The sequence below is a fragment of the Monocercomonoides exilis genome (assembly GCF_001643675.1).
Source record: "Monocercomonoides exilis strain PA203 chromosome Unknown scaffold44-821271, whole genome shotgun sequence".
In the NCBI taxonomy this organism is placed as follows: domain Eukaryota; phylum Preaxostyla; order Oxymonadida; family Polymastigidae; genus Monocercomonoides; species Monocercomonoides exilis.
Genome location: NW_027150589.1, coordinates 332,501 through 345,655, shown reverse-complemented (window position 1 = coordinate 345,655; position 13,155 = coordinate 332,501). Strand labels below are relative to the sequence as shown.

The window sequence follows — 13,155 nt, the reverse complement described above, 5'->3', positions numbered from 1 at the left end:
CGAGGATTTTTTTTAAAAAAATAAAGCACAGCAAATACTGTTCGCAATCAATCAGAGATAATTGTCTGAAAATTCATGACAAAAAAGATTTCACATTTGTTCTTTATTTGTTATCACCTTGAACTCAAAAAAAATTTGAAAAAGTCAAATAAGAAGAAACCAAGACATGTTTTCAAAAAATGTGGAGAAATTCTTTATTCATGAATATAACAACAAAAGGGTACAAACTTTTTTTCCAATCATCTCAGAATTAGTAAAACAAATTCTTTTTTTTTAAAAAAAAAATAAGTTAAAATGATTATTTGAGAAATATAGAAAAAACATAAAGAAAAATATAATTCATAATTGATAAAAAATTTCTATTTCACAAATAATAGAAATCACATCAGGTTCACACATTCTAATGATTTCTTGTGATTCAATTTTGGAAGAATCATTATTATTTTTAAATAAATTTTTGTTTGAAAAATTAGAACGACAAACTGAATACTAATAAAAAATTTTGTATTCGAAAATATATAGTTTGTGCAAAAAATACCGGACAAGATCGTTTTCACAATAACTGCAAGAGGAATAATTCTGATAATTTTCCTCAAAATATATTTCATCATTACAAACTCAGTTGATCTACAAAACTTTCAAAACAGCTTCATTTATGCTCAGAAATAAATAATTATTAAAATTTCGGAGAAATTCAAAATCCAGTTTCTCCGAAATTTTAATAATTATTTATTTCTGAGCATAAATGAAGCTGTTTTGAAAGTTTTGTAGATCAACTGAGTTTGTAATGATGAAATATATTTTGAGGAAAATTATCAGAATTATTCCTCTTGCAGTTATTGTGAAAACGATCTTGTCCGGTATTTTTTGCACAAACTATATATTTTCGAATACAAAAATTTTCTCATGGATTATTAGGTTTTCGAAATGTTTGTGAAATCGAAAAATGTTTTCGTGAAATGGATTCTCCTGAACAGAATAAATTATAAGATTTTGACAAAATATTTGTTATTCTTTTTGAAAAATCGCAAATATTAACTATCTGTGTTAAAGAACATTGAATTTTATGAAATAATTATTGGTGACAAAATTATCAAATTTATCCATAATGCACATATTCTCACATCAATTGAGCTCTAATTGTCTCATTTGCAAAGTGATAAAATTTTATTAATTTGTTATCATAAATAACAAAACAAAGTTCTTTTCTTGGTTAACCCAAATATTATATATTTGGGTCGTTTAAAAAATAATAACCCGCATATTCATTTTTAAATGTAGATCGATCTTGGAATTGGTTTTTCAACATTGTGCAATGAGAAAAATATCTGCAGTGTTGACTTCACAGGAAAGAGTTGAATCTGAAAAATGAGGAAGAGAAATTTCACTATTGGACATATTGAAAGAATGAAACAAAACGATCAGTGTTCAAAGAATCAACCTTGACAAAGTGGAGGATTGGAATGAGAAATTTCAATTGAATATTTTGTTGATGAATAGGAGTTTAAGCAAAACATATTCAAATTATGATATGAATGCTTTTTGCAGTTGTGCGTTATTGGGGAAGGGTATTGAGACATGCTTGTGCGAATCAAATAATCAATTATCTAATATTATTGGGTGGGGAGGAAAATGAAATAGAAATAGATGAGTGTATGTGGAAAAGAAGAAAAAACAAATTAAGGAAATGAAATAACAAATACATTGGGTAAAATATTATGCTTCAGTCATTTTCATTGAAAAATAATGCACTTTTCATTGACTTTTTTATCTCAAAAAAACACAATAAAATTGTGTTTATTTTTTGACGTTCGTGAAATGTTGGAAAACTTTATGTTTTGATTTAAACGATGCCTTGTTTTCAAAAATGAAAATCAAACTTATATTGAATTCTTAGAAAGCGAAGTAAAGATATGAGTGAAACAATTTTTCAATGCCATGTGCAAAAAAGCTTGAAAGTTCGTATTTTCCACCATTAATCTTTCGCTTAATTAAAAGAACAAATTAACTCTTATTAATTAAAAAACTGGTGTCCACTTATTTTAAATAAATTGCAAAGCAAATACTCTCATTCCTCTCATCAAATTTCACATTCAACGAGGAGCAATCGTAATGAGTGATAAGTGGAAAATGAATTCTTTTTTTGTGTTAATTTGCAACATTAATAATAAAGTTTGCAACATAAGGAATATTGTGGACCAACTAACTTGTGCAAATGCCTTAACTTTTTCTGGTTTGTGGTTCCATTTGAGAGTGTTTCACACAAACACGAAGAAATGGAAAGATATCTGGGAGAATTTTTTTGCTTGAAGCCTTGATAAAAATAACTTTCTGAATCATATTCGAAGAAATGGAAGGGATTGCTGTTTGTTGGAAATAGAAATGAGAAATAATGGAGGAAATAGAAAACAAAAATAGAATAATTTTTTTCACATATGATATAACTTATCATTTATCTTCAGTTGAAGGACCAAATGACGATATCAGCAGCCTAGGTATTTTTGATGGAGCCGATATATTAGAACGGAAAGAAATTGATTTGAAACAAAGTTCAATTTAATATTATTCTCAATTTTAAAACAAAATATTCACTTCCATAATCTTTTTTCTGAATAAACGATTAAGCATCTTTCAAAATTTGTCACTCATTATTTTTAAACAAAAAAGTTAATTTAAGGTCGATAAGAATTGTTTTGAAATCTGTGAAAGAAAATTTGGAAACATTAATATCACGTTAATGCATGCAAAACTCTGTCAAATTTGAAATCTTTCTGTTCCAATACGCATTGTCACTTAAGAATGAATATATAAATGAAGTGATAATATTATTTGGTAAATATTATTCTTGTGATATTTCATAAGCTGGAATAATAATTATTCCGTTGCATGAAGTTTGTATTTTTTCTCCAAAAGCAAACAACAGAATCTTTTTAAAAATAATAATAATAATAATAATAATAATAATAATAATAATAATAATAATAATAATAATAATAATAATCAAACAAATAAAGAAATAAAAATACAACGTTTCAAAAGTGATTCTTTTTCTTTTTCTGTATTATTCTTTAACCTGCCTTTTCTTTTATTTATTGTTACAAGTCAGGTTTTTAACTTTCTCATTACGCTAATTTCCTAAAATTGCTTTTTCGTCATTTCGCTGCAATTAACTTATCCATCATAACCATTATATCGAAAATATTTTCTTTATTTTGTAAAGCTTTAAAATTTGAAAAAAAAAAACAAAAATAGCTGAGTTGGAAAGCAATACAACAAATATAAAAATATTATCATGCAATTCTGAAATGTTCCTCTGTATTGCCGATGCAAATTTTTCCGTCATCATAAAGACGAGTTATAGCATTTCTTTAACATCAATAATTGTAATTTTATCATTTTTCAAAAATAAATTTGTTGATTATAAAATAACTAAATCGAAGAAAATCGCATACCCAACTTCAAGGTCAGTATAATTTCCTTTAAGATAAAGCAATATATCATCTCTTGTTGATCCACCTGGAAGATCCAAAGCCTGGAAAGCTTTTATGCACTAATAAAAAAAAATTATTTTTTTTTTTAAATTATTTCATTTTGCTTTCAATAAAAATTAATGTGAATAGTATTCAAACGTCATTCAAGCATCTTGCAAATCTTCCAGTTTCAACAATTCCACCAAATGAGTATTCTGCTTCAGCAGCATGTGCAGTTGTTGAGAAAGATTGACCTCCAGTTCCGCTGCTCATTGTTCGCCCACCTGCCAAAATAGATGGTGAAATTGGAGGGGATAGTGTTTGTGAGCCAGGATTCTGAAGCTGGTCGTGTGATATCTGGAAAGTCAAAATTGGCAAAAATTACAAACACGAAGTATAATGCACATGACGTTTTACAAATAAAAATAATAATCACACTGGAAGTGGCCCTTTTACCCTTGACAAATGAGCAGTTATAACAGCAAGATGATGACTTGTTATTTCATTAAAATCTTTGATAATCTCAATTTGAAATGCGTTCAACTCTTTTCCTTCATTGCCTTCTTTAATTTGACCAGCTACACGAACATACACTCCATCTTTTAATTCACTATTCTGCTCTGCGCCTAAAGTCCATTGAACAACGTCAACACATTCAGATCCATCATCAATTTTGTAGTTAACTGATTTTTGCGAAGGTACAACCTCGAGAATAAGTCCAACAATAACAACCTATAAAAAAGAAAAAGGAAAGCGTTAAGATTGAAAAAGAACAAAATATAAAAACAACAAATATTCACATAAGATATACAGATTTAAGCAAAAATTCGCAAATGGATAAACCGTGTGCATGTCAACTCCGTCGATTTGATAAGGAGATTTTGGATCGTCTTTCTTTGCAGAAAGGAGCATTTTTACAGAAAGAGGCGTGACAGTAACAACATCTCCAGTTCTTTCTTGTCCATCTTTCCCGTATCGAGATGGGGTTTTTGGTTGGGAGGAGAATTCCATTTTTTTTCAAATTATGATGAAAATAAATATACAAAATACAAATCAGATCAACACAGTTTTTCACGATTTTAAATGCTAAAATATAAAATGCAAATATAACATTCACATTGAAATCATGGGAAAGAAAAATCAGAAATATTTATGAAAATCCACTTTTGAACCCATCATGAAACATCAAAATAATTAAATCATGAATCCTGAAGCTTATAAAGCACTTAAAATTATAGGTGGATCAACAAAACGTAAAAAGCAAGAAATTGCATTAACTATTGAAGAAAAATTTGCAAGAAGGCGAGCAGAAATGATTATTAACGGAATGCTTCCATCAGAAGCTGATGCTTCACTTGTTATGGAGCTTGAAAAGGAATATAAACAAAAAGAACTGGAAAGAAAAGCAAAAAAAGCAAGAGAAGATGATGAATACGGATCATTTCAAGATTTATCTGATGATTCCAAATTTTCAAAGACAGCTGCTTTAATGCTCAGTGGAAATTTTATGGGGGATTCCAAACAAGATGCTGACGATAAAAGATTAAACAAACACTTTGATGAAGATAGCTCCTTTATTGATACAGATGCAGATGGTTCAATGCTTGAAAAGGCTCATATTTTATTGAAGCAGACATCAAATGGAGAATTATCAACTCATATTGATGAAGAAGATTCTTTTTATGATCGAACAAAATTGCATAAATCAAAACTTGAGAGAAAATCGTTTGAAGAATTGAATGAAACTTTTGAGACTATAGCAATACAACTTCCATTGCTAAGAGAGGCTTTAGCGAAAATGAAACGGAAGCAAGAACGATTTCTTTTGAATTCAAATGATTTAAATGAAGAAGAAGAAAATGAACCTGGTAGCGTTGAAGAAGAAAAGGATTCTGAAGGAAGAGATTCATTAGATCAGTTTATGGATTCAATCTCAAAGCAAATGAAGGTTTGCACATATTTTTATTCTTTTTGTACTCATTAAACAAAATTATTTTTTTGCTTTGCAACTTCTATTTCCATTTTGTAAATTATATTTATTAAAATAATTATAAATATTTAACTTGATAATTATTGTGCCTCTCATTATGTGAATAATTTTTATAGGAAGAAAGAAAAAACAATCTTTTAAAAAGGATAGAAGTTATTACTAAGGAAATCGAAAGATTAGAAAAAGTTCGCGAGAATCTATCAACTAATCAACGAAGAGCATCAACAGTTTGATTTATTTGTTATTAAGCAATGAAAATTATTTGAGTTAACAAACAACGAATTTTTTCATCTAATGATTTGATTTTTGAATTATGTGATGTCAAATTTAATCTTTTTTTAAAAGTCTTCAGAAAAAACGATATCAAAACCGAAAAGCACTTTGAAAGAGAGAATTATATTGCCATCCAAAACATCACTTTCTTCACATTATTATTCATCGGTATCAGCTTCTTCAATATCTTCATCCATTAACCTCTTGAACGCACAGAAAGGAGCTGCAAGGGAAGGCGAGGAAGCGAAAAGGATTAGCGATAGCGTTGAGAGCGAAGACGAAGACGGCAAAATTGTGACTGATTTCAGCGGCGATGTGTTTTTGATGCCTCAGCCGAGGACACATAACGAGACAAGAGGAAAAGAAGAGCCAAGAAAAGACACAGCAAATGAACAACGTGAATCAGCTGTTTCGTCTGAGGCGCAGATCAACCAGACAGAAAATGCAGATGCAAAAGGAAAGAAGGAAAGTGGAAAAGAGAATGAGAAACATAAAAATGAAAGTGAAGAAAAATCAAAAGGGAAAGAGTCTGCAAAAGGAAATATTAAAACGACTGAAAAGAAAAAGAAGAAGTTTTCATTCAATATGTTGGGAATGAGCAATGCTGAGATTTTGAGAAGGGCAAGCGAAGAAAACAGGCGCAGAGAAGAAGAAGAAGAAGAGAAAGAGATTCCAAATGAATCTGATGAATTATTCAAGCAAAAGAAGAGCAAAGTAAAAGAAGGGCATTTAATGAGTTATGGAGGTGACCAAATGTTTGAAAGTGAAATGGAAAATACGCAAGAACAAGAAAACACCAATGAAAGAGATAACAAAACTGATTCATTGCTTCCAATCATTGAACCAGAGTTTTTAAAGCTCGGAAAACACATAAAAAAGAGGACAGATGAAGCACAATCGTCAGAAAAAAACAAGACACCGTTTTTTTCTCCTGATTTTTATAACACTCTTCCATCACATTCACCTTCTTCTCGTATTCTTTCGTCGTCTGATGGAAAGTCCAATTCTTCACTCAGCAGAGATTCTGATGAAGGAAATGATGACTCTGAAATTGTTGATGTTGCATCTCTATTCTCCAAGAAAACAAAATGAAAAACAAATAATTTGGCCTGTATTACATTTATGTACGAGAGCTCAGGACGCAAATAGGCTGAATTCATATTCGAAAGATAGAATGCAAAACAATTGTGATTGCCCTCTAAAATTAATAAACAAAGAAATTCGATCAATTTTTTTCTGAAAATACAAATCATATAATCTTTATGTCTTTAAGTTCATTTTTTAAAAGATAAATCAATATTATTGTATTTATTGTTTAAGTTTTTTTTCTTCAGTGCGTTATGGTATGATCGAATGAAATATACCAAATCCAACTATTCTACAACGAAAGGCTTGTTCAGCATCTGTAAGCAAGTAATTTCGATAGTTAATGCTTTCAAAGAAAGAGGGACAAAAGAACATCTTCGATACTACGCTTTGCTTTTCATCAGAAAATATTCCTTCATTATTTCTTCAATGTCAAATGGTTTTGAAAGAAAATTTAGCATATCTTAATGAAATCGGAGATATCCCTCTTGAGTTGCTGGAGCCTGTTTTATTTTGTTGCACAGTTCTGGACTTAGAGAGAATTGAAGCATCAAATCCATTTTTGTCGGATGATGCTTTAAATCCTTTTTGGATGACGGTAACATTACGAGAGTTTTCTAGTACTTATGTTTGCTCCTCAGATTTAATTGATGAAATTCCAAAAAAATACGGATCTTGGCACAGATATTATCGTCTTTGCCTTGCAGAAAAAAAACGAAAAGAGCGAGCAATACAGGAGCTTGCGCGTCAATCAATTCAACAGTCCCTTGCGGCATATAAGCAAGATGAATCAAGGCCTGCGAAATATATAAGAGATAAAGGACGCCTTGTTCCTCTTCGTCCAGTCATAAGATCAGAAGCATTTCTTAAAGTGGTTGAGAAAACGCCTTCTTTTCAAGCTTCGTCAAGAATTAAAATAACGCTTGCCTCAAATCCAGTTTCTGGAACCATGCCTTATCGTCCGTCCTTTTTGGAAAAAGATACAACATCAAAGAAAATATCTCATTTTGAATCAGATTTGGTTCAAGTTAAACGCAAAGCGAACGATAAAAGTGTGGGAGAAAAAAGTAAAGAAACTTTATTTAAAGGCGCTCCAATTCAAGATATGAAAAAGTGCATTAAAGACAAACCATCCACTTTGCATTCGAATGCATCTGGGAAAGTTGATAAACGTGTCAAAGCAGTCTTACCATTTTCTGAAACGACGAAAACATCTTCCAAACTATCAACGGAAAAGAGATCATCATCGAAGCCGTCTTCTTCTTTGGAGTCAAAGCCAGTATTTTCTGCTATGCCATCAAAACTAGTTACAAAAAAACCTGCTTTTTCTTCTTCAACCATTGGTGGTTGTTGCAGTTGTGCAAAAGCGTTGGAAGATTCACTAAACATTTACAAGAAGGGGGAGGACAGCCACAACACTATGCAAAAATTGACTCAGAGCCATCGTTCAAATCCGATGCAAAAGAGTTCTTCACGTGTTATTTCATCTGATCTTATGAGCTGAAAGAAATGCGATAAAACTTCAAATGATAACTTAATTCATGAAAAAGGAGAAGATGGAGTCAGCTTGCAGATCTTGATGCAATGTCAGACTTGTTCAATAGGAAAATATTAGTCAGCCTGCATAACCAAAGCCATGTGAATAGAAGGATGGAAATTTCATTCAAAAGTTGAAATCAATAACTTACGCAGAAAATGATAAGATATGCTTCAAATTGAATTTCATTTATTTCAGAATGAGTGAACAATACACGAATATTCTATTGAAGATTCTTTGCACATTATTTCTCTCTCATCTTCGATTTATTATGATTTTTCCCCCCAAAACAATAGAAAACTAAAGAACTCATTCAAATAATCATAATATGTCAATCATTATTATGGTTAATGGGGTGGCATGTATAATTGTCAAGGCGGTAGAAAAGGAAACCATGATGATGAAATGCAGTAAAAATGAACGAGTGCAATCTGAGGGAATTGAGAGTGTATGCAGCAAAATTAAAAAAACTTCATTGTCAATCGACAAATTTATATTTTCACACACACACACACACACACGCACATACAAATGCACACACAGGGCAATGCATCAACAATAAGCATAACAATTCAAAATCTCTTTCATTCAAATCAAAAGCCATAATACCAATCGGCTTTTTTAATTTTTTAAAATAAAATAAAATAAAATAAAATAAAATAAACTTTTCAAGAAAGAACATCCAAAAACATTTCATAGACAGAAAATAAAATACAATAAATACAAAAATTAAAAAAAACAACTGGAGAAATAATATAATCTGTCGTTCCATTCAGAAATCAATTAAAAATTAAAAAATAAAAAACAAACATCAGCAACACATTAAACTGGGCATTCATAAAAACACCCAGTTTATCGTTGTTGTTGTTGTGCAGATGCAACCAGCAACACTTCGCTCTAAACATTCACTCGACAACACATTCACCAGCAAAGCAAATGAAAATAAACAGCCATTAATAATATCCAGTGAATTAATAATAATAATCAATTAAATTAAGCAAAACAAAATTATAGAAAATAAATTAAAAAAAAAGTGCTTTTATAAAAATCAAAATCGCAAAAAACACAACTTTCACAACAAAACAAGAATGACGTTATGAAATTGTTCTTCTCTTCTATTTTTATTTCTCCTCTTTTTTTTTTTCTTTGTATTTTCGATTCAACGTTTTTTGGGAGTGGCTATTTCTGTTGAGGCTCCAAGCTGTACAATCCGTTGGTGCACTGAAATTCACCCGAGGTCACACGAGGCGCTAAATACTCAGCAAGCTTGAATGAAAATGAATGAGAAGAGGATTATAAATAGAAGGCAATGAAATTGAAAGGAGAGAAGAGTGGGGGAAAAAATAAAGAAATGATAATTTTTTATTTGAGCAAGAGAATAACAAATATGAGAAAAAATTAACAAATACAATTAATTAATTAATTAATTAATTAATTAATAATAATAATAATAATAAAAACAAATAAAAAATAAAATAAAATAAAATAAAATAAAACTAATAATAACAGCAATTATCCTTCTCAACACACCATCTCCTGAGAGTGCACTTTTGATGGATAGCCTGCTGGCAGTGCAAAGCGCAGCAGAAATTCATGCAGCTTTTTCAGACTCATCGATGGATTGGCAGCAAGCACATTCCGAATATACGGATGGAACTCACTCATCACACGCTCTATTTCTAATTGCCGGCCTCTTCCTCCTCTCCCTCTTCCTCTCCCTCTTCCACCTTCTCCACCTCCTCTTCCTTCTCCTTCCTCTTCGTCTGAGTCATTATCTTCACTAGGTATCCCTAGCAGCGTGTGTGCATCAGGCACAGAAACAGACCCCGTGTGTGTCAGAAGAGGCACAGAAAAGTCGTCAAATGGAATGTTTTGAGGGCGGTTGGCTCGGCCGGAGATCTGAGAAGCATCTGCAGGCAAAGAGGAAGAACTATAAGAGGAGGAGGAGGAAGAAGAAGAAGAAGAATTCGAAGCAGAAGAATCATCTGCAGATTGTCCAGAAGAAAGGGCAGACAATTGGGCAAAAGGGCGCCCGTAGGCAAAGAGAGAGGAGGCGCTTGAGGGAGTGCTGAGGAAGAGGCTGCTTGTGACGCCAGAAGAGGCACTGAGGGCAGATGAAGGAAAAGTCATATCAGAAGATGGAGAAGGAGAAGAGGAGGAAGAAGAGGAGGAAATGTTGAGAAAAGAGGCAGAGTTTGAAGGGGTCTGTTGTGTGTCAGCAGAAAAGCTGTTGAAAGGGAAGGAGGAGGAAGAAGAGGAGGAGGAAGATGGAGAAGAAAAGGAAGAAGAAGAAGAAGAATTAGACGAAGATGAAGAGGAGGACGAGGAAGAAGAAATATACAAAGATCCCGATGAATGCTGCATGGGTGATGGCGTGAGTCCCGTGGAGACGAGGTTGTGTGGCAGGGACAGAGGAAGAAGAGAAGGAAGCAACATGGAGTGTTTAGCTGTCGTCACAGCTGGTGTTGCTAAGTTGTTTGATCCGACAAATGAAGAAGGCGCTGATGGCGCCGAGAGAACTGGCTGTGTCTGCAGCGGCTGCTGGGTGTGAAGGGGATGTGTGGTGGAGGAAGAGAGAGAAGAAGAAGAAAAAGAAGAAAAAGAAGAAGAAGAAGAAGAAGAAGAAGAAGGAAGAGAAGAAGAATAAGAAGGATTCTGTCCAAATAAAGACAGAGAGTGTGTGCTTTCTCTGTGTTGCTGTGGGAAAGGCGACGAAAGAGCAAAGATTGACTTCTCAGGAGCATTCTTAACAGCAGAGAGGGATGCCAAATTTGCATCCATTGTTGGAGAAGTCACAAATAAAGAGGAAGAGGAAGAGGAAGAGGAAGAGGAAGAGGAAGAGGAAGAGGAAGAAGTAGAAGAAGGAATTTCATACCGAGAGAACGTAGGAAGGGCAGAAGAAGAAGAAGGTGATATTGAGTGTGGTGCTGTGTTTGTGGTGTGTTGTATGGAAGATGTGGGAGAAAGAGATAAAGTTGTAGAAGAAGAGGAGGAAGAAGAAATGGAAGAGGAAGAGGAGGAGGAGGAAGGAGAAGCTAAAGGATAATAGCGAGATTGAGCAGCAGAATGAGGAAACAGCTGCATCTGATTGGTTGAAGCACGAGAAGAATCAGTTGGGAGTGTGGATATGACAAGAGAAGAAGAAGAAGAAGAGGAAGAAGAAGAAGAAGAAGGAGAAAGAGAAGAAGACGAAGAAGGGAAAGAAGAAGCAGAAGAGAAGGAAGAACGAGACAATCGATGAGGAGGCGTAACTTTTGGGTTTAAAGACAATCCCGAATATGTTTGTGCATCCACACTCATTTGAAGAGAAGAAGAAGAAGAAGGAAGAGGGGAAGAAAGAGGAAATGACATAAAAGCAGAAGATGAGTGAGGAGGAGGTGGTGGTGGAAGCGAATGTGAAGATGTGTTTGTGTTAGTGTTTGTGAATGTGTTTGTGGAAGAAGAAAAAGAAGAAGCAGAAGCAGAAGAAGAGGAAGCGCTAAATGGTGTGTATGTGTTATTGTTCGTGTTCGTGTTTGTGTTTAAGTTAACATTTACATTCAACTTTGTGTTTAATCGAGTGTTTGTGACAGTATTATTATTATTATCAAATTTATTGTCATGTTTATTGTTATTATTAGCATCTGAACCAAACGATTGTGTTATTATTCCATCTCTTTCCCCTGAAACAGAAGTTAAAACATTCACATTCATGTTTTGTTTATCTCCATCAGCCAACGAAGGAGCATTCATTGCCATTTGCCTTGTTGCCTTGTCTGCTTTCATCATCAGCTGTGTCTGCTGGCTGAAGGGCATCCAAATACCCAGATGGGAGCGAGACGAGTCAGAAAGGACGGGAGAAGAGAGAGAAGAGAGAGAAGAAGAGAAAGAAGAGGAAGATGATGAGAAAGAAGAAGAAGAAGAGGAGGAGAAGGAGGAAGAAGAAGAAGAATCAACATTCTTCCTCATTCCCGTCTCAATCTCAATCCCATTCACATAAGCAGAAGCAGAAACAGAAGAAGAATCAGAAGCAGAAAGTTCCCTTCCTTCCTCATTTCTCTCTCTCTCTCCATCAGAAGAGGTGTGTTGATGCTGATTCTGATAGATGATTGCAGGCGCATCGATCATTCCTTCGTTCAGTTGCTCTCTTATTCCTTCTACAAACTGTGTCTGTTTCACTCTGAACACTCCTTTTGAGTCCTGCAAGACATCGTGAGAACACCAAAACCCTGTTTGTTATTGGGGAAAAGGAGAAGGAATAAATAAATAAATAAATTAGAGTGAAATATCGCAATCAAAAAAAGAGGAACAGAAACATTCATGAAGGTATATTGAAAATAGTTCAATTATATAAACAGTTAAAAAATGTAACTTGTTTCATAAAACAAAACATATCGTCTTCATTTCAAAATACTTCATTCAAAAATAAAATAAAATAAAATAAATTTAAAGTCTCTTTCTCAAAAACACTCACAAATACATATAGAATCAACAATAAACTTATAAGAAAAGGAAAATAAAATAAACTCATTTTATTCATACTCAGTATTTTCTCGACCATCCTTCTCGAAAGATGAGTAATAACACACAGATTGTCTATTGTATAGGCTCTTCTTCTGTCGCCTTCCATTTCTGTGCTTCTGAACATGTCAACAACTTGCTCATCTCTTTCTCTCTCTTCCTCTTCTCTTTCTCTTTCTCTTTCTCTCTCTTTCTCTCTTATTCTTTCTCTTTCTCTTTCTTCTCTTTCATTTCTGACTGAACGAACAACCAGTTCTCCTTCTCTTCTGGCAACTCCTTCATTTCTGTTTGTATTCAGC

At 33.1% G+C, this 13,155-nt stretch overlaps 4 protein-coding genes across 4 annotated transcripts in view; 2 read left to right on the top strand and 2 right to left on the bottom strand.

Moving 5' to 3' along the window:
* Nucleotides 1–3,290: 3,290 nt before the first annotated feature.
* MONOS_5093 (Replication protein A 32 kDa subunit) lies at nt 3,291–4,481 on the bottom strand (the record flags this gene model as incomplete). The annotated part of the gene is made up of 5 exons (XM_067875213.1): nt 3,291–3,366; nt 3,453–3,550; nt 3,630–3,827; nt 3,909–4,202; nt 4,314–4,481. 5 exons carry the CDS (start codon nt 4,479–4,481, stop codon nt 3,291–3,293), a joined length of 834 nt encoding a protein of 277 aa, XP_067721923.1.
* A 166-nt stretch (nt 4,482–4,647) lies between these two features.
* On the top strand, nt 4,648–7,052 carry MONOS_5092 (uncharacterized protein). The gene is made up of 3 exons (XM_067875212.1): nt 4,648–5,418; nt 5,577–5,687; nt 5,806–7,052. Exons 1-3 carry the CDS (start codon nt 4,672–4,674, stop codon nt 6,823–6,825), a joined length of 1,878 nt encoding a protein of 625 aa, XP_067721922.1. The 5' UTR covers nt 4,648–4,671; the 3' UTR covers nt 6,826–7,052.
* Nucleotides 7,053–7,162: 110 nt separating this feature from the next.
* On the top strand, nt 7,163–8,590 carry MONOS_5091 (putative elongin-A; the record flags this gene model as incomplete). The annotated part of the gene is made up of 1 exon (XM_067875211.1): nt 7,163–8,590. The coding sequence occupies one exon, from the start codon at nt 7,163–7,165 to the stop codon at nt 8,321–8,323; it is 1,161 nt and encodes a 386-aa protein (XP_067721921.1). The 3' UTR covers nt 8,324–8,590.
* A 107-nt stretch (nt 8,591–8,697) lies between these two features.
* MONOS_5088fu5089fu5090 (uncharacterized protein) overlaps nt 8,698–13,155 on the bottom strand; it is a 10,624-nt gene continuing 6,166 nt past the window's right edge. Inside the window, exons 2-4 of the mRNA XM_067875209.1 lie at nt 12,878–13,155; nt 9,887–12,564; nt 8,698–9,622 (exon numbers count right to left, since the gene is read on the bottom strand). The exon at nt 12,878–13,155 is cut by the window's right edge and continues 1,802 nt beyond it. Coding sequence (XP_067721920.1) covers nt 9,536–9,622; nt 9,887–12,564; nt 12,878–13,155 — 3,043 coding nt within the window. The 3' untranslated portion in view covers nt 8,698–9,535. The remainder of the gene's footprint in view (nt 9,623–9,886; nt 12,565–12,877) is intronic.